Source organism: Gymnoscopelus microlampas, assembly GCF_963454915.1.
Source record: "Gymnoscopelus microlampas genome assembly, chromosome: 14".
Lineage (NCBI taxonomy): Eukaryota > Metazoa > Chordata > Actinopteri > Myctophiformes > Myctophidae > Gymnoscopelus > Gymnoscopelus microlampas.
Window position 1 is genome coordinate 46,111,276 of NC_139951.1, and position 26,467 is coordinate 46,137,742.

Here is a 26,467-nt window from a genome sequence, read left to right on the forward strand (position 1 = left end):
ACACCATCTGCTCTATCTTCTCTAGCAGCTCTGTCACCTGACTTCCATCTTCTCTGTCAGTAATGTTAAGAACATGGAAGCGACCTTTACATTTCTCAGTCAGATATCTTAATTGATTGTCAGATCTAATGACATCAGGTGCCATCTGCTTATTTGGACTAGTTACAGTGAACACCACAATAGTGTGTGTCCACACTCGATCACCGAAGAGAAATCTCAAATGCTCATCTGCTGACATCCCTGTTCCTTCATATGGGGTGAAATCCAATCTCATCACTAGGACAAAGACATGGGGTCCTGGAGGACACAGATTCATACTCTGTTGGATTTCTAACTGAGTCAGTTTTGGGGTCAGATCTAGGGGTAATCTGGAAAGCCATCCTGGAGTGTTGATCACGGTGACCTGTCTCCCTGACACTACCGCTTGTCTCATGATGCTCGTTTTTGTTTGTGTGTATGTGTCAAAAAAAAATCTTCCCAGGATGATGTTTCCTACTGCACTCTTTCCGCAGCGTGCTCCTCCTCTTCCCCCGATCAGAACGATTCTCAGTTCTGTCGGGTCGCTGTTCTTTCCTGGTTGGAAAAATAAGTATAATATTCATTAAGATCACAGATGTTACTAAACCTGTATCAGTTTTATGGTTTCATTTGTTTAATAGATATACGCTATATTTGACATATATTGTTACAGGTTCACATTATCTCTAGATTTCTATAGATTTGAATATCATTTTACATTTTTATAGGGCTTAACACAAGAGTTAGGGCTTAACGGTAAGAGTACAATTCATGCCACAAAATCCATATTCGAGCAAATGGTGTGTTGTAGCAGCAGGGGCGCAGAAGGGGGGAGGATTGGGGGGGTTGTGACATACCAGTTCCATGGGGAGGGGGGGGCAGGGAGGCCCTTTCGTAGGCCTCATCCACGAGAGGGTCGAAGACGTGATCCGCCAGGTCCATGTCGTAGAGCGGGTCGACCGTCTCCATCTGACCAGCCCAACTCAAGGCCGGGGATGGTGCACAGAGCGGCCTCGCCGCGGCCTCCGTCCGATCACTGGAGCCTTCCCCCGGATCTGGGAAAAAATGTAAACTTCCAATGATGAGCAGAATCACAGCAGCCTTACACAGCAACACTGCTGTTATTTCCACACCAAAAGTAACTCATCTAGATCCGTTCTCTCCTGGCTCCACTCATATCTCACCAACAGGCAACAGTTTGTCTCCATAAACGGATCCAATTCCCACCCAGTCCCAGTTAACCATGGTGTGCCACAGGGTTCTGTACTTGGTCCCATCCTTTTCACCATTTACATGCTCCCGCTTGGTCAGATCATCCGCCACCATGGTCTACATTTCCATTGCTACGCTGATGACACCCAGTTGTATCTCAGCACCACACCAACCACTCTGCTACCTCCACAATCCATTGTCAACTGCCTCCATGAAATAAATACCTGGATGACCACCAACCTTCTCAAACTCAACAGCAAGAAAACAGAGCTCATGGTCATAGGTCCCAAGGCGCAGCTTCAGAAGATTGGCGATTTCCTCCTCCATGTGGATGACGGCTCCATCTCTCCATCCGCTGAGGTTCGCAACCTGGGTGTTATCTTGGACTCTACCCTTTCCTATCAATCCCACATCAAATCCGTCACCAAATCCGCCTTCTTCCACCTCAAAAACATTTCCAGACTCCGGCCGTCACTCTCAGACTCTACTGCTGAGACCCTCATCCACTCTTTCATCTCCTACCGCCTGGATTACTGTAATGGTGTCCTGTTCGGGCTCCCCAATAAAACCCTGGACAGATTGCAGTATGTGCAAAATTCAGCTGCCAGAGTGCTCACCCGCACCAAATGCTGGCAGCACATCACTCCTACCCTCAAACACCTCCACTGGCTTCCGGTCAAGTTCCGCATCACTTACAAACTACTCCTCCTCACCTATAAAGCTCGCCATGCCCTAGCCCCAGGGTACCTCTCGGACCTCCTGGACGATTACATCCCAGAGCGGGACCTGAGGTCTTCCGACTTGGGGCTTCTCACCACCCCTCGTAGCAACATGCGGACCCTTGGTGACAGAGCTTTCAGCGTGGCAGCCCCTGACCTCTGGAACTCTCTCCCAATGGAGATCCGCCAGAGGCCAACACTGGACTCCTTCAAGTCTGCACTGAAGAGACACTTATTTACTCAAGCTTTTGGCAATTAATTTGTTTATTGTATGTACTGTAAAGCGCCTTGGGTTTCTGAAAGGCGCTATATAAATCCAAGTTATTATTATTATTATTATCTACAAACTCACATCGCTTTGCACTATTGTGTTGTGGGCTTGCAGATCTGCTACTTTCTTTGCTGCGTAACACAAGGTCTTAAAACATCTGTCTGACTCTGAGCCAAGGAAGGTAAATTAAGGAAAGGACACCGACGTCATTTTCTCTATCCAGCAATTCCAGCTGGCAGATTTGTCGCACTGCGTGGCAAACTGCAGCCGGGAGTTCGGTGGAATGCTTTGTAGTCAACGAGAGCCAGGTGGACCAGCTTATAAATAATCACTATTTCTTAAAGACTGAGACCTTTGTAAAATAGTCAGTCCAAGAAAATAAAAGAAGACATATCACACATTGTTTTCTGCTGTGTTGCTTTTCGATATGTACACTGTATAATTCTATAGACGTATCTAAAGAGCACAAAGTAAGCTTATGGGGGTCATGCCTATGTTCCCTCAGCCCTATGTTCCCTCAACCCTATGTTCCCTCAATCCCTAACAAAAAAAATATCCAAATTAGGCCCTATGTTCCCTCGGCCCTATATTCCCTCAGCCCTATGTTCCCTCAACCCTATATTCCCTCAGCCCTACTGTATGTTCCCTCAGCATCACAGATGGCCCTGCCATAATTTGCTGTTGGTGTCACCTGTTGGGATCCCCTGAAGGAGGGGGGGCTGCCCTAGTTCCACTCGGGGTGTCACCCAAAAGATCAGTCTGTATATGTGTCCCGGGCATACCTCGGGCACCGTCCAACCGAACAACCTCAAACTTTACGAGAAACACAAGTCTCTGTACGTTTGGCATACTGTAGTTCGGCTTCCCTGATTGGCCAACCCAACCATCGGTTGTGGATCGTCAAAAACACTCAAAATAAGCTAAAACCGCTGGCAGCGCGGGTGAATTAATTAATTAATACCTGGCAATGAATGTGTTAATACCTTACAGCAAGCCCAAATACTTAAATGTTTAAAACGTGTCCCACTCACATCAACTATTAATGTTTTTAGTCAGAAATCCCGGCCGTCAGTGACACTTATAATCGGGGTTTCTACACATTTTCCATTTCAAATTTCCAGAATTCTCTATTGATTCTTCAGACCATATTTGACATACAAGTATAATGGCTACATGTAGATGCTTATTATGTAACAAAATAGTTTTAAAATCCAACTGTACTGTATGTTATGCACGTATAGCCTACTATTATGTTGCCAAATAATTGCAAGACTGTAGCTAGGTACAATAGGCTCATACAATTCAATTAAGCACTGTTTCATTAGAACTACAGTAAGTAGTATTTTTTTTAAATGTTTGCCTATAATGACATAACCAAAATAGGGACGCCACACTGAAAGTGGTTAACACTAAACCCAGGCAATGCTAAACCAGAGCAACGTTATTGGGATTTTGTCATTTAAATTTGAACTAACTATCAACCCCTACAGTAACAGAAGGGATATTCATGTACAATTCACCAGTGAACTAGAAAGGAGAACTAAAGTCTATTGACTTTGCTTTATTGGCTGTTAGATTAGGTAAATCATATCAACACTGTATAATAAATGACACTCCTACACAGAAAGTTTCTATGTATCTAAGGCTAAAGGATACCTTCATAGCTTCCTTATCGTTTCCTTTATGGCTGTGATCGTTGTCATTTCAATAGACACTGTGACACATGTGAATAGACTGTGCTGCACAGACACAGAGTTTTTTTCCCAATTAATCTTCGATTCTTATTTATAAAAGAGACAAAAAAGGTAAAATAGAGGGTAAAATAACATATATATATATTTGTATCCAATAGATCATGGGACAATGAGTATACTGTAGGTAGCACTGCGCCGGTTAGTTTGCGTCCTCGTTGGCATAGATGTTTGACAGTGGAAACTCGTCAAACTTTCTGTGTAGGAGTGACTTTATTTATAGTCATTTATTATACAGTGTTGATAAAGCAATAAAGCAAAGTCAATAGACTTTAGTTCTCCTTTCTAGTTCTCTGGTGAATTGTACATGAACATCCCTTCTGTTACTGTAGGGGTAATATAATAATAATAATAATAATAATAATAATAAGGGTAATAATAATAAGTGTAATAATAATACTAATACGTGTAATAATAATAATAATAATAATAATAATAATAATAATAATAATAATAATAATAATAATAATAATAATATAAAGTGCTTACCGGGTAAGCACTTTATGTTATTTATGGAGATGTACGGGCCTTAAACACGGATCTCCAAACACTATTTGGGGAAGTGTCCAAGGATGGCTGTCATAGATACTGAATTGTCATAATCAATTTCCAGATTCAAATTTCCAAAATTCTCTATTGATTCTTCAGACCATATTTGACATACACGTATAATGGCTACATGTAGATGCTTATTATGTAACAAAATAGTTTTAAAATCCAACTGTATTGTATGTTACATGTATGAGCATGTATAGCCTACTATTATGTTGCCAAATAATTGCAAGATTGTAGCTAGGTACAATAGGCTCATACAATTCAATTAAGCAATGTTTTATTAGAACTACAGTAAGTAGTATTTTTTTTTAAATGTTTGCCTATAATGACATAACCAAAATAGGGACGCCACACTGAAAGTGGTTAACACTAAACCCAGGCAATGCTAAACCAGAGCAACGTTATTGGGATTTTGTCATTTAAATTTGAACTAACTATCAACCCCTACAGTAACAGAAGGGATGTTCATGTACAATTCACCAGTGAACTAGAAAGGAGAACTAAAGTCTATTGACTTTGCTTTATTGGCTGTTAGATTAGGTACATCATATCAACACTGTATAATAAATGACACTCCTACACAGAATGTTTCTGTGTATCTAAGGCTAAAGGATACCTTCATAGCTTCCTTATAGTTTCCTTTATGGCTGTGATCGTTGTCATTTCAATAGACACTGCGACACATGTGAATAGACTGTGCTGCACAGACACAGAGCTTTTTTCCCAATTAATTTTCGATTCTTATTTATAAAAGAGACAAAAAATATGGAGGGTACAATAATATATATATTTATATTTGTATTCAATAGATCATGGGACAATGAGTATACTGTAGGTAGCACTGCGCCGGTTAGTTTGCGTCCTCGTTGGCATAGATGTTTGACAGTGGAAACTCGTCAAACTTTCTGTGTAGGAGTGCATGACTTTATTTATAGTCATTTATTATACAGTGTTGATAAAGCAATAAAGCAAAGTCAATAGACTTTAGTTCTCCTTTCTAGTTCTCTGGTGAATTGTACATGAACATCCCTTCTGTTCTCTTCACTTTATACCAGGTAGGTGCAAAAAAAGCTTTCCTGTCATATCCATTTCCTGTTTTGGTCAATTTCCCCATAGCTTAATATGATTGGCTCGACTGCTATCAATCAAATATGAAATCAGTCAATCAAATGAAGCTATGGGAAAATTAACCGGAACAGGAAATAGGTATGCCACCTTCCAGAAACCCGGGACTGCAGTTATGCACAGAGACTATTAAAGGATTTAATAACCTTAATAAGGCATTGTTCCCGCTTAAAACCTGGTGGATGCAAAACCTAAAGTTAACCTGTTAATAAGTGCATAGTTTACTGTTAATAAATGCATGATAAACTATGTTATAAAGTAACAACACAGCTTAATAAAGGTTGAACACTGACATGATAGGTAAGTTAAAGAGACTGAATAAATGTGTTTGTAAGGCTATTATAAACAACTTCAAGAGACTAAAGGCTTATATTTAAGTTGCTTGATTCAATATAGATATTTGATATTCATTTTTATCATAACATAAACCAATTGTAACTCCATTTCAACCATGTTAGACTCAATTAAAACATGATATTTCCTGCTAATGCGTGAGGAGCCCTGTTTTTTTATTTATTATTATTTTTATCTATAATTTACATTTAGAAAGAGAGATATATATACGGAGAAAACATGTCCCTCTCACGCATCAGGATAATATCAGTCACCAGAACCAAGGACGTGTTTTCAATGAATTTAACAGGGTTAAAATGTATGCACACACTGCATCACACTTAGAGTACAAACTGCTCCTCCTCACCTATAAAGCTCTCCATGGCCTAGCCCCACGGTACCTGTCAGACCTCCTCCAGGATTACACCCCAGCGCAGAACAGAACCTGAGGTCTTCAGACTTACTGTAGGTCTCTCACCATACTGTATCCCTCACACCAATAAGGTACGCTTATTGGTGCTTATCTTCGATAGAGCTTTCAGTGTCTCCCCGTCTCTCCAGCTCGTTATAGCAAACAGAAAATACATTTTCATGTTGAGATACCAATGTCATCGAATCATGAAAGAGAACTCCTATAGGATACGTACAGGATAAACTTTGAGCAGGAAACTAATTGGAATCGGAAGTTCGGAACACTATAAAATTGAAGCTGATAAATGGGTTCTCTCTCCTGGTAGGGTGAAATTGGTAGTCCACCTGAACATGTATTTTCTGTTTATTTAAGAGCTGGAGAGATGGGGAGAACCCTGTTACTGAACAAACACTCTATAGCAATTATTGTCAGAAAATAGTGTTTTAACCTTTAACAAACAACATTTTGTTTTAGCAAAAAAATATAACTCAGAGCACCTTTGTGTATAAACCTGTCCATACATTTTTGAGATCAAAAATGTAACTTTTTGTGACATGCCAAGTCTATTGTCACACTCCTTTTGTAGGATTTTAAACGGTTCCATTGCCCATGTAAAAAATAAGTCTATTATACAGTACTTTGTATTTTGCTAAAAATATATCATGACAGACAGGAGCTAAAATGTTACCCCATTTTACCAATCTGAGGGAACATAGGGCTGAGGGAACATAAGGCTGAGGGAACATAGGGCTGAGGGAACATAGGGCTGAGGGAACATAGGGCTGAGGGAACATAGGGTCTAATTTGGGATGGGGGAACATAAGGCTGAGGGAACATACTGTAGGGCTGAGGGGGCATAGGGATTGAGTATGCTTCCTCTATGTATACCTGGTGTCCAAGTAAGGCGAGCTATAGTAGTAGTTTGGTTCCGTTTAATAATATCCTTTATCTGTTTAACTAGTTTGTTCTTTACTGTTTGTCTTTGTTGTTGTGGTTACGGGTCATGTTCATCAGCATCATCTTATACTATTATAATGTACAGTCATACAGTTCTATTGTACAATGTAACACTATCAAACATGTGTTTACTGTAATTCCTCACCTGTCATGAATCCTGATGTCTGTCCAAGGTCCTTGTCTGTAGACACTGAGTTGTAATTGATGACTTTGTGGTTGATCTGTATCACACAGTGTTAGATACAAGATAAACCTGATTAATACAATGGTTTATTTTTCCTGGAAAGAGTTAAGCTGGGAGGAGAGACAGAGAGAGGTGTTGCCAAAATCCTTAGCCTACGCACATTCAGAACAACCAATCATGTCTCTATGATACACCAGCATTAGAAAGGACATGAGAACATGAAAACAACACTCACATCGGCATGCAAATTTCATTCCACATGTAATACTTCCTCCTATTTTATGCAGCCTATGTATGTCGTTTTATGTCCAGTCGGTCAGTGGTTCTCAACCTTTTCAGGCCTCGACCCCCCAAAATAATCATATTTGAACTGGGGACCCCCCAAAATATTCATATTTGAACTGGGGACCCCCCACCCTGACAAGCAATTGGAATTGTAGGAGTTGAGGCATTACATTTAGTTTGACTCGATTCCACAGATAAATATTGTGAAAATCAGATCTACAAGCTCACAACGCGTCGCATCGCGACGCGTTGTGAGCTTGTAGATCAGCTATTTTCAAATATGTTAGTGCTTTTACTTTTGGTACTTTAAGTACATTTTGATGCCAATACTTTTGTACTTTTACTCAAGTACATTTTGAATTCTGGACTTTTTCTTGTAACAGAGTATTTTTATATTGCAATATTGGTACTTTTACTTAAGTAAAGAATTTTAGTACTTTTTCCACCACTGCTGCGGACCACCCATCTGAAAATATTTTGAATCCATACAAGATTTGTGTGGCTAAAATGTTTCAAAAATAAATTTCTAATTATTATATAAAAAGATGAGTAGCCTACCTTTTCTCTCATTCAGAGTGCATCCTTATCACCTGCCTGCAAGGTGGTTGAAGAAACCAGTCCAGCTTGCTCCTCCAGTGTCAACATGTTAACTGAACTGAGAAGTGATTATGACAATATATCTGTAATCATTAATAACCTGCTGTAAAAGTCCACAGCCATTTATGACATGACTCTGCCTCCTGCAGGCTTGCTCTGTGTGTGTGTGTGTGTGTGTGTGTGTGTGTGTGTGTGTGTGTGTGTGTGTGTGTGTGTGTGTGTGTGTGGGTGGGTGCGTGTGGGCTACAGACTGATGAGAGACAGGATACAGCTGACATGCCAGTTACATATGCCAAAAACAATAATAAGAGTTCTGAAGTAAACTTCAATAAGAGTTAAAACAACTTCCATAATGTCAGCAGTGTTGATTTGTATTGTTACATTCTAACACACAACGTCAAAATTTGCATTACAAAATTATTCTGAAATCTGAACTTTTACACAAGATTCTAATGACAAACACACCATCATGTGTGGTGTTAATACAGAACACAATCAAGACATCGATGTGAGCTACAATACTACTACTAATGTTGATATCCATGGTGGTGAATGGACATTGTTGTGCATACTGTACCTACAGTACCTAACCAGCTGTAAAAACCATTACATCTCCTTTGGTCCAAATCACCGAGTCTACACAGCTGTTTATGTCTCACTTGGTTATAAGATGTGACCCATCACGCCCCCTTGTGGCGTAGCTTACTAATACCCAGAAAACAAAGTTTGAAATCCAAATGCACAATCTGCAAATTGTAGATCTGCTATTTTCAGCAAAGAGGTTTGGTGTAGAGGGGGGAAAAGAGCAGACCAAGTACAGAGCCAAATATCAAGTTTGGTGTGAGTGGTTAAATGACACATGAATCCAACATATTCATAGAAAAGATTATGTGTAATGAAATTAAATCCATGCAAAAGTTGAATCTGCAATTTTATACAATATGTTAGTGGGGGTCTCTGCTTCATCTCTCTCTCAGCTAAGGGGTCCTTGGCCTGAAAAACGTTGAAGACCCCTGACATACAGTATATACATCTTGACTATCAACATATGAACTGCTACAAACTGTACCAATTATCTAATTTAGTAAATAGGAGTGTTCCATGAATAAACATGCTGGTTTAGGAAAGTGTCTTTCAGTGGTCTCAAATGTAGGTGAGATGGTAAGTAATATATAGAGCTCTGGTAAGTTAATTGTGTTAACTTTGTTCTGTCACAAGCATACTACTGCTTTAACTAACTAACTGTTTTTAGTAGTTAAGGACACGGAAATACATTTCACTGACCATTTCTGGTGTGACTGACATTTAACATGTAGGCTGGAATAAATCTCTTCTCTTTATATAATGTTGTAATGACTGGCATTGAAAAGGCTTGGTAACTTCTCTCATTCGAAAACATGTTTTTATTGTAGTAACGGCACATATCATTTCTTAATTAAAACCTCATGCCAACCAATGTCCTATACTACACCTCTTCATTACAGGACTGGCTTTTCAAATGAAAGTGGTTCCAAAAAGAGGCTTTTCCAACCGAAAGGCTGAGCGTACCTACTGTCACCACCCCTAACACCCAGGGTTTGTAACCGATATTACACATAAATGGTACAAAATAAATGGCAAAATGGGACATGAAATAACGATAAACTCATACATTATTGCCTCAACTCAAATAGCAATGCAACAACACAACAATAAACCATAAAGCTATATAATATCTGGAGGAAAGGACAGAAAATCCCCACCTACTCGTTTCAATGTAAGTTGCTCACCCAGCGCATACGTCTCTATAGGGACACCCCACTTCCGGGTATTTGCTGAGACACTAAAGTCATAACAGCATGCTCAGTATTGTCCTTTATGCCAGTGGTTCTCAACCTGGGGGTCAGGACCCCCAGGTGGGTCCCCAAATTATGTTGGGGGGTCCCCAGATGATCAGCTTAATGTTCAACATAGTTTTCTCACTTAACAGTAAACAAACCCAACATACAGTATAAGTATCTTCACATTTCTAAAGTGATATGACAATTTAAGGCCTTTTAAGACATTTTTAATACCTCTATTAATCATCAAACTACGCTATAAAAACTAGTCGAACATTGATATGTTGATATGTCAAAACATAAGAAAGAGGCAAAAACTGTGAAAATAGCCGATCTACAAGCTCACAACGCCTCGCTTTGCAGTTCGCGTTGTGAGTTTGCAGTTCGGCTATTTTCACAATATTTATCTGTGGAACTGAGTCAAACTAAATGTAATGTCTCAACTCCGCTTTCGATTTTTTGGGGGGTCCCCAGATGACAGTGAAGTGACAATTTAAGGACTTTTAAGACCTTTTTAATACCTATAAAAAAAGAAAGAAAAAAATACCATATACTGCATCAAAGGTAATCAACAAACTATACTATAAAAACTGGTCAAATTGTCCATTAATATGAGACAGAGGCAAAAATTGTGAAAATAGCCGATCTACAAGCTCACAACGCCTTGCAAATGTGAGGAGTTGAGAGCTTGTAGATCGGTTATTTTAACAATATTATATCTGTGGAACCGAGCGAAACTAAATGTAATGCCTCAACTTTTACAATTCCAGGTGCTTGTCAGGGTTGGGGGGTCCCCATTTCAAATTTGATCATTTTGGGGGGTCACGGCCTGAAAATGTAGAGAACCACTGCTTTATGGGTCCACGTCAAGAACTACCTCCATGCGCAAGCCCGTGGGTCGAGCCCATTGGTCGAGCCCTTTTCGTTCGTTCATGTAGTGGACCCAAGCTGGAGATCTTTGCTTCAAAAAGGCCTCGGGGTCTTGCAATAGACAATAACTGTAGTTTATACGCTGAAGCATGCTGGGAAGTCTGTCTTCATCACATTGGCACACCCTGGCACTCAACACAGCCCCCACCTGAGAGGTTTCACTGTCCCCAGTACCCCACACACCTACAAATCCTGGAGGTGCTGAGGCACATGTCTCCTTCGCTTATCCAGCCTTGGAGGCCCCGGTGGTCTCGGAAGTTCGGGGGGCCCAGTGTGAAAGTCATTATGATGGGGAGGGGAGGGGTCTCCGGCATTTACCTGGTTCTATTCTATGCTGGCGAGTTGCCAGTCAATATGGAGGACTACCTTATGGCCATGGTTCAATCATGCCTGCTGCAGCCATCTCTCTGTGGATCAACATATCCAAGCCTTTGTGATTTTGGGGCATGGGTCCCGGGTTGGAACTGTCACTGTGAGAGAGCCTCCCGTGTTGATGGGGGCTTACGGTGGACACGAACTACTACTCAAAGTGTCTAAAATACCGTCCAAGAAACGTACTTTGAAGGCTGTGCAGATCTGTTTACATTCCATGGGCATGAACATTGTGTCATGATTGGACGGAAAAGACTGGGGGAAGGGCTTCCTGGGGAAATACATACAAAGGAAGTCCCGCCCTAGGCAATTTCAGCTGTAGTTCTTTATCAGGCTTTACTCCTTGTCATATCTGGGAACGAGGTTAATGAGGGCGTGGCAACGAACACCATTCAGGTCACAGTTCAACACCATTCAGGTCACAGTTCAACATTCAGGTCACAGTTCAACGCCATTTAGGTCACAGTTCAACGCCATTCAGGTCACAGTTCAACACCATTCAGGTCACAGTTCAACGACATTCAGGTCACAGTTCAAGTATAGCCCTTCAGCTTCAGTAGGTGGTCAGTGGGAGGGTTAGGAAGGCTTGGCGGCAGTTGGCTCACCGTGTCACTAATCTGTATGTAGTTTAATGGTTGTGGAACTGAGGCTGGGCACGTACACGGCACGCCAGTTGTCCTGGTGCTGAGGGACAGCGGGAACTGAGGCTTGGCAGTTATGTTCAATTTGTCCTGGTTGTCGATAGCAGGTGCCCGTCCGGGTCCGTGGTCCCCTCCGCTGTCTCTTGTGTCTGGAAAAGGAACAGATATTAGGCCTACTGTTTTTACAATGGTGGTTAATGTGATGTTATGAGACGTATGTCGGTTGTGATTTGTCTGACATGATAGTCTTTTGTTATAGTTCTTTGCTGTATGTTCTATTTCTCAAACCTTTCTCAATTGTGTCTCCTCTCTTCTTTTGTCTATGGACAGCTTCTAAGAGATAGTTCTTTCAAGCTCTAACCTACTTAAATAATTACTACCACTGTTTCCCTGTAAGCGGCACTATATGTAACTTTGTCCAATCTGTATGGTAGAATATGTTAATATAATATAAATTATACAATTGGGGTGGTTGTATTTTGTCTCCCTGCTCTTCTATTGAGACATTGACATCATTTCAAAGGTCATGTCTCACCTAGACACAGGATCTGACACAAATTTTGACCTGATGGTCAAGACTAAATTTATCCCCTGAGCAAGCAGGAAGGCTCTATTAGCTCAATGGTAAAAATGTCAGCATTTGCACAGGAAACCGGGTTCAAATCCGGGGTAGAAGAGGACAGTTACATAGCGCAGCTTTAATGAAAGAAATTAAAACTAAAAGGTGTGTGATTGATGTCAAACTAAAGTTTCATCTATGAAACATCTTCATCTCTCACATCAGAGTCTGCCAGACTGGGAGCATATCCCGAAGAGCACGGTATTGATCCTTCTCCAGCTTCATGTCCCTTCTCCAGCCAATCATAAACCTTGGCAGGTGAACGGTGGTATGAACTGCTTCCTGTTTCAGATGGCGTACCACCACTCACTGGAACAGAAGACAACAGACAACAAGACATTTACAATGATAATAAAACAAGAAAGAAAAAAACTGCAAAAGAGGAATCTTAAAGGACCACTTCACCCATTTTCAACCTATCTTCATGAAATTGGCCTTCACTAATGCTCAAAATAAGATTAGGGTGGCCTAAGGGTTAGAGGGGCACACTTGTTGCCGAAAGGTTCCCGGTTCGGTTTCCGGTTCGATTCCGCGGACCGCCAGGAAAAATCTGGGTGGGGAAGTGAATGGCCACCACTCACCACTAGCTCAAGTGCCCTTGAGCAAGGCACTGAACCCCCAACTGCTCCAGTGGAGCTGCTCAGTGACCAACAGTATAAGTTGTACTGGTCAGCTCCCAAGTTTTAATGTGTGTGTCTACTCTACAGTATGTGCAGGGTGTTGCTGGAAATGAGCATTTGTGCTCAGCTACTACCCTGGGTAAATAAAGAACAAAAGAAAAGACAAAATAGCTCACAGCGGGCCATAATGCGCTTGTGAGCTTGTAGCTATTTTTAAAACATTTAGAAAAATATTGTAAATTGTAATTGTTTTTTATAATTTTGAACATTTTGAACACTAATATTTTCATATGGGGTCCATCCCTGGTACACAATATTGTCAGTTGGTAGTTTGTGGCCAAAACTATTTCCAAGTTGGTTGAATGTAAACAGCACAGAAAACACACTAAAACACTTCAAGTTCTGGGGACTTGTTTCCATTGTGGTCCGAATCACTGTTGTTGCAGATCAATTATATTGATACTCACTACTTGGAGGAAGGTGCAGCAGGCTGCCCCTACTCCTCCTGAGAGCTGGTTCTTCTGGCTCCTTCACCATAACCTTCAACATCCTCTCTCTCATCTCCTCCTCTCTCTTCTTCCATTCTTCTTCCAGGCAGTTCTGTTCTTCGTCTGTCAATTTGTCTTTCAGACTTTTGAACGGTGTCATCTCTAAAGGTTCATAGTGTCCTCTGTTCATCGTCACCATGTCTTCTATTTTCTCCATCAACTCTTTTATCTCTGGATTGACCAACTTGAAGTCTAGAACATGGTATCTGTAGCCACATTTCTCCAGGAGCCACCTCAGAGGTTCTCCTTCAGACTCTATGTACTCCTCAACATGTTTCCCTCCCAGCCAGTATCCCCATGTGAACAGAACCAGAGCGTGTCTCCAGACTCTGTGCCCCAGCAGCTCCATGTGTTCCTCCACTGATCTCCTGTCATCTTCAGAGAAACTGGACAGGACAGGAACATTCAACAGGACAGCGTGGGGTCCAGGAGAACAAAGAGCCACACCGTGTAGAAGGACGTCTTTGATCTTCTGTGATGGAGGTGTAGTCGACCAGTCTGGACAGTTCACCACAGTCACATTTATTTCAGCAAATCGTCCCTGCTGTCTGACACATTCTGTCAGTTTAGTCTGGGTTTTAACCTCCTGGAATATGAGGTTTACTATATGTTAGTCACAATAATCAAAACCTTCATTATATTCTGTCCTCTGTGAAGAGTTCCCTCTTAACCTTGACTATCTTATGTAATGACTCCTTGTTAATTTGAGAGGGAACGTGTGTATTGATCACTGACAGTTCAATGGTCATGAAGTCTTAAACACTTAAACGGTATTTTATACTTTGGCAATTAAAAAATAGAAGGACAAGCTCACAACACATCGCTATGTGACAGGTTGTTGTGACCTTGTAGATCTGCTATTTTAGAACAAGGAAAAAAAGGGGGGGGGGGGGGTTGTGAAAAATCGTGAACAATGTCGTGACACCAGGGTGAATGGAAGTGGTAAATCATTAATGACAGCAGATACTTTCACATTATCATCAGATTTTTTTCTATTTGATATCTTTATGGTTTACGTTGAGGTCATTCATTATAACATTACATTCATATAATCACCTTGAAAGGAGTTTCTGGAAACACAGTCTTCTGCAGTATGTAATTTCCAGCTCTGCTCCTCTGAAGCTCCTCTCCACCAGCCAACATCACCCTCACATCTGGTAGACTCTGATATTCTCCTGACAGACACAAACACAAATATTTAGGACCTGGAGATTGAGTTTTACAGCAGCCATCTATTGTCACTGTCGGAGGAAACTATAGGTTACTACCGTAACCCCGGTGCCATGAAGTACGAAGCGAGAGGTGGACCGGGTCTTCTGCCTGGTCCCGGACGCCATGCTCTTAGCTCGGCCTCTGGGGCTTTGACTGAGGCTTGGGCGGGGAGTGAGATTAGCTCAGGGCCTGACTCACTCCTGACTGGGAAAACTCTGAGGAAGGCCTGCCAACCACAAGTTTCCCATTGAGCTAGCTTTGATAGCCGGGGGGGCTAGCCGAGCAACAGTGGTGAGCTAGCCTAAAGAGCTACCGCACGTTAGTCACTCGCTAAGCTGGAGTTAGCAAGCTAACAGTTAGCGATTGAAGCTAACCTGTATTAAAACGCTAGGAGCCAGCCCTGAGGCTACTAGCTCAGGAAATATCACGGAAAACCGTGTTTTAACGGTAGGAAAAAGTCAGAAATCACCTGGATTTGTTAGCGCCTCCCGGTCACAGAAGTCGGTCCTGGCCTGTTGAAACGTAGTTAAGCTAACAAACCTTAGGCAAAAACGGAGGCAATAAGCTCTGCTTTCAGACAAGAAGAGGGAATGAAGGAACGAGTGAAGATCCGGCCCCTGACTATATAGGCGGAGGGCGGGACCTTCAGTCAGGGGAGCGAATCAGAAGCCAGCCAAATGGATTTTGTCTGGAAGTGAATCAAGAAAATGCTTCTGTGTTCGCGCCAGGGAGCGCTCTCCCATAGCGAGACCTAGAGTGGAGTACTGAAGTAGAACCTTATATCCAAAACTTTTCAGGAAATGGAAAAAAAGAACCTGTGTTCCAATGGATCCAATGTTCATTTAGTAACAAGCTTTTGCTAATACTATTCATTGGTTCAATATAACCACAGACAGACTTATATATAGACACATAGAGAAAATATCTGATCTACAAGCTCACAACGCGTCACATAGCGACGTGTTGTGAGCTACTACTTCTCACAACAATTACATAGATAGGTTGACATGAAGGTAGGTTGAAACTGGGTGAAGTTGTCCTTTTTCTCCCCAATTTAGTCATTATGCCAGCTACTTTACCACTGCGCCACCCGAGCGCCCCTGAAGTTTTCCTTTACTAATTTACCAGCCAGTTTCATAACAGACAGGCAGATAGATTTATATAAACATTACCTTCAGGGTTAGGGTAGAGAGCTTTCAGAGCTGTTCTTCGTCTGTGGATCCTGGTCATGAATGTCTGGACATGTTCCTCTACGTTCCTCTCCCTCTCTGACACCTTCTCTGAAACATCTCCATCAACTTTATAGTGTCCACCTTTGTTTCCTGCCACCATCTCCTCTATCTTCTCCAGCAGCTCTGTCACCTGAGCGTCATCTCTCTTCGTAGTGTTGAAGACATGATATCTGTTCCCACATTTGTCAACAAGCCAACGGAGGTCTTCCCCTTCGGCCTCAATGTGCTGCTCAATGCTTCTGTCTCCAAGATTGTCTCCCTTGGTGAACAGTACTGTAGTGTGACTCCACACGCTCTGTGACAAAAGTTCCATGTGTTCCTCTACTGCTACTCTCCGTGCTTTGGTGAATGCTTTATCAAGAGGAACCGTCAGAAGGACAGAATGTGGTCCAGGAGGACAGAGACTCACACTCTTCTGGATCTCCAGTTTGTCCATCTCTGAGGTGTCCTGTAGTGGTCTATCCTGTGGCCAGCCTGGTGATTCCACCACTGTCAGATGTCTCCCTGCTACTACACAATCTCTTACCTCACACTGCACTGATCTCTGACCTCCCTGACTAACTGCAAAAGGACTGCCTCCCAGAATGAGGTTTCCTGCTGAACTCTTCCCAGACCACTCCCTTCCCAGCAACAGAATCCTGAGGTCAGTCAGTCCTGTCAAAGAAAAGATTGTTTACTTTCACTTTGATACCTTTTTGTTTAACCACATTTTTATTTTCTTCAAAAAATCCCAAAAAGCCGATCTACAGGCAACACGTGAGCGTATAGATCTGCAAGGGTGCAATACCGCACCCTAACCCTAACCGCACGCGGATGCCACATAGTCGGAGAAAAGGTCTGTCGGATTAACGCATGCCTCCCGATCTGCAATTACCACAGTTTGTTTTAAGATAAAGTTTAGGTTTAAAATATTGCACTTAACCACTTCAACCCTATACTTAGTTGACTGGAGTCCCCTAGGGGATTATAGACCTCCTCCTGTTTTCGCTCGGCACTAGATATCTTCTATCAGCTATTTATGCCTAATGTTTGCCCCACGATAGGGATGTGGTTAACCCCTTTATACTCCATCATATGACAAATAGCAAAACTATCTACAAGCTCTCAACACGTCGTCATGCAACACATAAATCAGTTAGGTCACTATTTTCGGGAAGGATTTTCTTTTTTTTTAGGGACACCAGCGTTGGTGTATTTAAAAACAAATTTCCAGCAAATACAATAAAAACAGTATGATCTCCTCACATCATAACAATGCAATTTAGATAAGCAAAGAGTCACTTTAACAAAGTAAAACCAAACATACCCATAAGTTTTGGACGTCCAGTTGTTTGTTTCTGAGCGTCTGCCCTCCTTTGTTCTGCTCTTCTGCTGATAGTTCTCTCCATCTCCTTCAGTTCCTCTGGAACATGTTTTTCTGTCTCATAGTGACAACCATTACTAGTCACCATCTGATCTATCTTCTCTAGCAACTGTGTGACCTGACTTCTATCTCTTCTGTCAGCAATGTTAAGAACATGGAAGCGACCTTCACATTTCTCGGTAAGATATCTTAATTGATGGTCAGATCTAATGACATCAGCCATCTGCAGAAGTGACAGAAGTGCAGAAGTGAACACCACAATAGTGTGTGTCCACACTCGATCACCGAAGACAAATCTCACATGCTCCTCTGCTGACTTTGCTGTTCCTTCATATAGGGTGACGTCCAAACTCATCACTAGAACAAATACATGGGGTCCTGGATGACACAGATTCAAACTCTGTTGGATTTCTAACTTAGTCAGATTTGGGGTCAGATCTAAGGGAAATGAAAATCTCCATCCTGGAGTGTTGACCACGGTGACCTGTCTCCCTGACACTACCGCTTGTCTCTTGACACCCTTGTTTGTTTGTGTGTTTGTTTGTGTGTTTGTGTCAAAAGCATCTCTTCCCAGGATGATGTTTCCTACTGGACTCTTTCCGCAGTGTGATCCTCTTCTTCCCCCGATCAGAACAATTCTTAGTTCTGTCGGGTCGCTGTTCTTTCCTGGTTGGAAAAATAAGTGTAATATTCATAAAGACCACAGATGTGACTAAACCCGTATCAGTTTGCTGGTTTCATTTGTTTAATAGATATACGCTATATTTGATATATATTGTTACAGGTTCACATTATCTCTAGATTTCTATAGATTTAAATATAATTTTACATTTTTATTCGTTAGGGTTAGGGCTTAACACAAGAGTTAGGGCTTAACGGTAAGAGTACAACTCATGGCAAAAATCTATACTCGAGCAAATGGTGTGTTGTATCTGTAGAAGCAGCAGGGGCGCAGCAGGGGGGAGGATTGGGGGGGGTTGTGACATACCAGTTCCATGGGGAGGGGGGGGCAGGGAGGCCGTGTCGTAGGAGAGGGGGAGAACATTGTCCTCATCGAAGACGTGATCCGCCAGGTCCACGTCGCGGAGCGGGTCAACCGTCTCCATCTGACCACGCCAACTCAAGGCCGGGGATGGTGCACGGAGTGGCCTCGCCGCGGCCTCCGTCCGATCGCTCGAGCCTTCCCCCGGATCTGGGAAAAAAATTTAACTTCCAATGATGAGCAGAATCACAGATATCTGTCTTGAGCGCAGCAGCCTTACGTAGCAACGCTGCTGTTATTTCCACACCAAAAATAACTCATCTACAAGCTCACATCAAAATGCTTCTATGAAAATAGTCCTACATGATTAATAAAATGATTATTGATTAATAACATGATTAACTAGAAAATATTGTTCCTATAAAGAAACAATGGGGTGTGGGGAGGTGTGAGGTCATGTTGACCAATACACACCATTAGTGTTAAATTGGAGCTTGAAATTTACAAAATTATTGCCATTAAAATTTCACCCATTTACACACCATGCAAGGCACCTACTCATCGGGAGCAATTTGGGGTTCAGCGTCTTGCTCAAGGACACTTCGACACTAACTCTGGGGGAGCCCAGGATCGAACTGGGAACCTCGCAGTTGCCATCCGGCCGCTGCCACCCCCTGTACTCACACATTCCAAAAACTGTTAAGGTTTTCCCGAAATAGCAGATCTACAAGCTCATAACGCGTCACATTGTAGATCGGCTGTGTGTGGTTACAGTAGGTTTTGTATTAATAATCAAAAATGTAATGTAACTAAAGCTGTCATATGCTGTAATGGTAGTGGAGTAGAGGTAACAAAAATGAGTAAAGTAAAAGTACCTCAAAATAGTATTGTGCATTGTAAGCACTTGCATAGTACTTGAGTAAATGTACAGTACTTAGTTACTTTGCTGCACCACTGAGCAGCCAATGAATGACAGGCTAGCTTTCACCAGGTGTAATGATTGAATGAGTGTGAAGAGACATGGGTTGATATTAATGGTCTTAACTCGAAATATATACATCACACTTAGCTTAGATCTTTGGATTACATCAGAGAGCAGACCTGAGCAAACTTGGTGATGTAAAATAAATAGTTGTAGTGTAAAAAATGTGGCCACAGTGACACAGTGAGAACACGGGGCATATTCTCCTCTGTCCTTCTCTCTCCCCACTAGCAAAACCCATTGGAAATGCATTGGGTGCTTAAAGTTAATTATTTCAAAAACTACAAAAAAGAAAAGTACAAGCACACGTGTCCAGTTTGAATGGAGTTTCTAAGTGAAAGTATGTTGGAGTAGTTAGGTGCCATACTTTTGGGGGAGAATAAATAAATAGTGAAGATATCTATAGTGTAGATCGGCAATAACATTAATCATGTGCTTGATATTTCTATCATAATGTTTCACCTGCTGGCGTGCTGCTGGTAGTCTGAATCCCGATTTGCAAAGTGCCGCTCTGCGTTGCTGCCTCCATCAGCTCTCGCTCGACCTCTGCTGTCGTTTCCTCCATTTGGAATGCTTTGTAGCCTACTGGAAACGCCCCAAATTAACTTCAATACATTTCTGTCTCCTGTAGCCAGACAACTATACACAACCACTGAATGCTACATAGAGCAATGGTACTCAACCTTTTCAGGCCGTGACCCCCCCAAAATAATCATATTTGAACTGGGGAGGACCCCCCCACCCTGACAAGCACTTGGAATTGTAAGAGTTGAGGCATTCAATTTTGTATCTACAAGCTCAGATCTACAAGCTCACAGCGCCTCACAACGCAAAGTGGTGTGAGCTTGTAGATCGTCTATTTTCCAAATTTTAGCTTCTTTCTACAATTTGACAATTCGGCCAATGTTTGACCAGTATAGTATAGTTTTGTTGATAACTTTTGATGCAGTAATGGTCTTCTTCATTTTTTTGTTTAGGAATTAAAAAGATCTTAAAAGTCCATAAATTGCCACTTCACTGTCCTCTGGGGACCCCCCCAAAATCATGTGGGGAACCCCCTGTGGGTCCCGACCCATAGGTTGAGAACCACTGACATAGAGTCTGGAACTATACGTCCTGAAAGCTGATTCCTGAAGCTGTCATGCCTCTGCTCCCCGTTGATGCGTCCTTATGATGACCCTGAGTCAGGGGTCTTCAACGTTTTCAGGCCAAGGACCCCCTAGCTGAGAGAGATGAAGCAGGGACCCCCTGTATATTGTATAAAATTGTGTTTCAGATAGACTTTTGCTGCTCTTTTTCCCCTCTACACCTATAACTCTTTGCCAAAAATAGTAGCTCTGAGGACCCCCTAGGGGTCCCGGACCCCATGTTGAAGACCCCTGCCCTAAGGGGTGTCAAACTCGCATTTTCGGGACCGTATGCGGGCCCTGAAAGGGATCCACTGCGGCCCCCAACATGATTTTCCGGCGTAAAAATCATACTACCTATAAAATCATACTTGCTTTTATGCCATAAAAGGTAGTATGATTTTATTTTTCGGAAAATCAGGTTGGGGGCCGCAGTGGACCCTTTCAGGGCCCGCATGCGGTACCGAAAATGCGAGTTTGACACCCCTTAGGGTCATCATAAGGATGCATCAACGTGGTGGCACGGGTCCCATGCCAGAGAGAGCCCTTGCTGGCCACTTCCATCCTGTCTTCCCTACCCTGCCTGGCCAAGGGTCTCTGCAATGCATCCCACCCCTGTTATTTTGAGGCCTGTCCTGGCCAGCCTGGATGGCCTATAACAGGGGTCTTCAAAAGGGGGTCTGGGACCCCTAGGGGGTCCTCAGAGCTACTACAGGGGGTCCGCCAAATCTTTGTGTGGTATTCATTTCTTTTTTTTTTACATTAACAACTTGAACCCTAGCAGCCCTTTTCTGAGGAGAACTTAAGCCAAAAATAGCAGATCTACAAGCCAAAAACACAATTTTATACAATACAGAGGGGGTCCCTGCTTCATCTCTTTCTCAGCTAGGGGGTCCTTGGCCTGAAAACGTTGAAGACCCCAGGCCTATAATACGTATATGTTACAGTGAATTTGAAGGGGGTAAAAAAACGGTAGTTTGCAAACGGAATTTGTGAGATAATTGTTTTTCTCCCCACATGACATTTAATCAGGAACAGAACACAGATCTTTCGACAAAACAATAAATGGATATGTACATTTCCCACAGGCTAAACACAAGTTAAATGTGGTCTTCAGTGTTAATACATTTATCAGCCAAACACTGCAGACTTAAAATATGAACAATTGAAACAGGTGATGATCTATTATTCCATCTACAAAGGGCTTACCTAATCAGACAGCATGCATGTGAGGCCCCTTGGGTTGTTCCACGTGGTCTTCAATGCCTCACTGTTGGTGCGTCTGTCCTGTTTTACAGTGATGTAAAAGGTTAGGGCTGTAAAACCATTTATTCAAACCCCGCAGCCCCCACATCAGTGCATTTCTGCTCTGCCCACTGCCCACTAGTGGGTGTCAGTGTGCTTGTTTTCTTTTTTCCCAATTGAATTGGACATAAACATATACTGTAAGAGTTCATACAGTACATTCATAAAGTAGACCATGGGGTCTTCAACAGGGGGTCCGGGACCCCTAGGGCAGTGGTTCTCAAACTTTTTCATGTCAAGGACCCCCAAATTGACAGTTATTAGCCCGCGCACCCCCATTTCAAAAGATATGCCAGGGACCCCCACAAGAGAATATTTTTTACGGCTCTAGCAGTGATTCTCAACCATTCTAATTTCAAGGACCCCCAGTTTTACATGCATTAGGGCTACAGACCCCCATTTAATGGCATTTCTATCACTTCGACCGCAATTTATATTGTAGAATCTATGTCAATTTAACTCTGAGAGTGTACAAATGGAACCAAATGGACCCGTTAGGGTCCTAGCATCTCTATTCTGGGGGGAGCATTCACCAAAAATAGCCGATCTACAAGCTGACTATTTTCATCAAAGAGGTTTGGGGCAGAGGGGGGGGGGGGGGGGGGGGGGGGATTGGTCAATTTTACTAAGTATTGAGGGTATTGATTTGAAGTGGTTAAATATCTTCAAATACACATTAACATGAATCAAACAATAGAGAGGATAATGTCTCTAAACAAACAAGAAATGATGATACATGCAGTCAAACAAGTCTATGAAGCTATTTATGGAATCTATGAAAACGTTTAATCGGAAACACAATTTTATACAATATGTATTGGGGGTCCCACTCCCTGCTTCATCTCTCTCCCAGCTAAGGGGTCCTTGGCCTGACAAACGTTGAAGACCCCTGCAGTAGAATGCAGGCACGTGCACAGATGGTGCAGAAGGGACTATTATGTCCTCACACACATGCATGCCTGTGCAAAGACTAGACCAGGGGTCTTCAACGTTTTCAGCTCAAGGACCCCCTAGCTGAGAGAGAGATAAAGCAGGGACCCCCTCTATATTGTATAAAATTGTGTTTTGGATTCAACTTTTTTTGTTTACGTTTACTGTTCTTTTTCCCCTCTACACCTATACCTCTTTGCCAAAAATAGCCGATCTACAAGCTCAGGCGTTGTGAGCTTGTAGATCTGCTATTTTTGGCCAGAGTTCTCCTCAGAAAAGGGATGCTAGGGTTCAAGTGGTTAATGTAAAACAAAAAAATCATATCACCCAAGGATTTGGCGGATTTTGTAGTAACTGTGAGGACCCCCTAGGGGTCCCGGACCCCCTGTTGAAGACCCCTGGACTAGACAGATAGCGTACAAACTCCCAATAATAAAGCAGTTTCTTCAGAAGAGTACGGTCTTTATACTCATACTGTACTACTTTGGGTAGACATCGTAAGACAAAGATATGAGTGTCAGCAAATAAGCTGCTACCGAGTGACTACTACTGAAAACATGCACACATTGATATGATTTCCAACAATACAATAATGTAATCACATACAGTAGACACCTGTAGCTCACATGGCACATGGAAATGAGTAGACCAACAAACACTACTAAAAAGTTAACAACAACATTGACTACACATCACAGTAAAACATTTTCTTACACACCTTGACACAATAATATTTGAGTTTACTCACAGACATATCTACTCCAAGACATTAAAACGTAAAGAGCTGTGCAGAACACACTGCAGCATGCTTGCCTCTCAACATGCAATGAAGGAATGACATAGTAGCATCTTCTTAAAAGGCAATAAAGGAACTAACTTTCAGTTTCACTAAAATTAAACTGAAATATACAGGTACCATCTAAGAGCGAATTAAATACAATAGTAGGTTTCCTACTATTATGGTTGTACTTTACAGTGCACATCTAGACCTACAGTGTATTTCAACCAGCTCCTGCAAAGGGAACAGATTCTGACAGGGACACAAAGTTTGCAACATTCTGTTGTTGCAACATTCCATCATGTGTCACTAGAGGGCGCACATTAACCACCTCATATCAAGTCATAAGAGTGAGTTGACTGGCAGCTCAGATGTGTCAACACTGACTCTAAATGAGAGCTCAATGCAGGGTTGCCATGTCCGCTTATAAGCCACTTTGGGCTTGTTTTTCTGTAAAGTTGCTTGTAAATATTGGTAGTTGCGGGTTGTGCTTATTTGGGCTTGTTTCTAAATGTTGTTTAAACCAGTGGTTCTCAGACATTTTCATGTCAAGGACCCCCAAATTAATAGGTAATCCCCCATCTGAAAATAATTTGTGCGAGGGACCCCTGTACCAGATTTGTGTTATTAACAAATTCAAAAATATTCCACATTTGTCACTTTTTTTCAAGATTTTTTGGGGAAATAGAAGATCTACAAGCTCACAACGACTCGCATCGCGATGCATTGGGAGCTTGTAGATCGGCTATTTTCAAATAGCTGATGTATGTATAGGGCTAAAGTGTCATGTGGCCTGTAGTCGTGCCTTTTGGGCTTGTTTTCATAGACCTGGTTAGGTATTTCTCTCACAAATCTGGCAACACTGGCTCCAAGTAGTGTTTTCACTAGACACATGTTGAAGGTTCCTTTTTTTTCATAAATACAATGCAATCTTGTCCAATATGTATGGTAGAGTATGTTAATACAATATAACTTATACAATCTGTATGATAGAGTATGTTAATACAATATAACATATAATTGGGGTGGTTATATTTTGTCTCCCTGCTCTTCTATTGAGACATTTAGATTGTGTCAAAGGTCATGTCTCACCTAGACACAGGATCTGACACAAATCTTGACCTGATTGTCACGATTCAATTTATCCCCTGAACAAGCAGGCAGGCTCTATTAGCTCAATGGTAAAAATGTCAGCACTTGCGCAGGAAACCGGGTTCAAATCCAGGGTAGAAGAGGAAAAAGAGGTGTTTTTGGCAAACAACAATAAAATCAATGAACAAGCTCAGAGTACAGTCAGACAGTCTTAAATAGTCTCTGAGGCTCATTAGGCAACTAGGCACGGCTGACACCCGCAGGTGAGTCCACTCAAAGGAATCAGAGAGGAGAGGGGAGGGGAGGGGAGGGGAGGGGAGGGGCTGGGGACAGACCCAGGACATGACAATAGTGCTGCTTTCAACATTTTACTGTCATATCTACGTGTTCATTTTATGAAATGTTGGATATTTCAGTACTTGAACAAAGCCAACCATTTGCCTTAGAGTGTTGGTTGCACAATGACACCATCCCCATCAGTATTGGTTACTCTACTCCCCAGAAAGTGCTCCCAATTCAGAAAGCCAATGGCCTGTCTGTCTATGTCATAGACTGTAAAAAAGAATGGACAAAGCCACTCCCCTGCTTTCTACAGAACGAAAATGAAGCCGATAGTTCAGGAACATGCATTCCTCCATCGTTAATATATACAGTTGGCCACGCCGGAACTCAAACGCTATTGGTTGAGACCAGACACGTGACCAGCGAACCGGAAAACACCCCCAAAAATGCTATTGGTTGGGTAGCTTGTCAATCAAGAGCGGGGGCGGGGAATGAATGCTATTGGTTGTGTAGGTTGTCAATCAAATCATCCCGCCCCTCCTGGAGCATAGCCTACTTTATCGTCAATTTTAGAATAAATGGGACCATAATTTAGCAAAACGCATATCATGATGATTGAAAGGAGACTTTAAACTAGCGACTGGAAGCATATAGAATTTATGACAATTTTTATTACGGTAAGAAAATCTAGTCTAAAGTTTGTCAAAAACCCATTCACTTGCGCTAAAATAAATTCTTTCTGACACTTCAGGTCGGCGCAGGGTAAAACAGCGCCACTCTGGCCATTCATAAGCTTCCGTGTTGGCCTCATCGTAAATATCCAAGCCTTGCCCCTTGGTCTATGTAGGTATACCGACGCTGCCGGCGGGAATCGAATCCAGGACCTTCTAGCTGTGAGCCGACCAGCGCTACCGATTGCGTCACCGTGCCCCCGTTATGTTGGCACATAATACCTGATGCCCAAGTGAGCCGAGCTGTTATTTTCCTATCAACAAATCAGTCACTGGGAATCTGGGATTACAGCCAATCACCCTTTGAATGGTTTTACGGCTTTCCCTCAAACTCACTCCCTCTCCCCTTCCAATGCTGTAATAAGTATTTTTAAGCCGTTTTGTTTATTGGGGTTTCAAGTACTCCAGCATACAGACTCTTAAATACAAGTAAAATAAGGTAACAGACATATTGTCTTTTCTGTTGGTCTTTGTTGTTGTAT

General features: G+C 42.1%; 3 protein-coding genes across 3 annotated transcripts; all 3 read right to left on the reverse strand.

Moving 5' to 3' along the window:
* Window positions 1–33: 33 nt before the first annotated feature.
* LOC311060259 (GTPase IMAP family member 2-like) lies at window positions 34–22,158 on the reverse strand (the record flags this gene model as incomplete). The annotated part of the gene is made up of 5 exons (XM_084078395.1): window positions 22,077–22,158; window positions 20,203–20,325; window positions 876–1,073; window positions 160–573; window positions 34–53 (listed from the first exon to the last, which is right to left on the reverse strand). Exons 2-5 carry the CDS (start codon window positions 20,303–20,305, stop codon window positions 34–36), a joined length of 735 nt encoding a protein of 244 aa, XP_083934521.1. The 5' UTR covers window positions 20,306–20,325; window positions 22,077–22,158.
* On the reverse strand, window positions 12,142–15,139 carry LOC311060500 (GTPase IMAP family member 6-like). The gene is made up of 4 exons (XM_084078696.1): window positions 15,026–15,139; window positions 13,889–14,555; window positions 12,962–13,110; window positions 12,142–12,331 (listed from the first exon to the last, which is right to left on the reverse strand). Exons 1-4 carry the CDS (start codon window positions 15,110–15,112, stop codon window positions 12,263–12,265), a joined length of 972 nt encoding a protein of 323 aa, XP_083934822.1. The 5' UTR covers window positions 15,113–15,139; the 3' UTR covers window positions 12,142–12,262.
* On the reverse strand, window positions 15,674–18,882 carry LOC311059581 (GTPase IMAP family member 8-like; the record flags this gene model as incomplete). The annotated part of the gene is made up of 4 exons (XM_084077587.1): window positions 15,674–15,693; window positions 16,354–17,067; window positions 17,720–18,442; window positions 18,765–18,882. The coding sequence occupies 4 exons, from the start codon at window positions 18,880–18,882 to the stop codon at window positions 15,674–15,676; spliced, it is 1,575 nt and encodes a 524-aa protein (XP_083933713.1).
* Window positions 22,159–26,467: the final 4,309 nt, after the last annotated feature.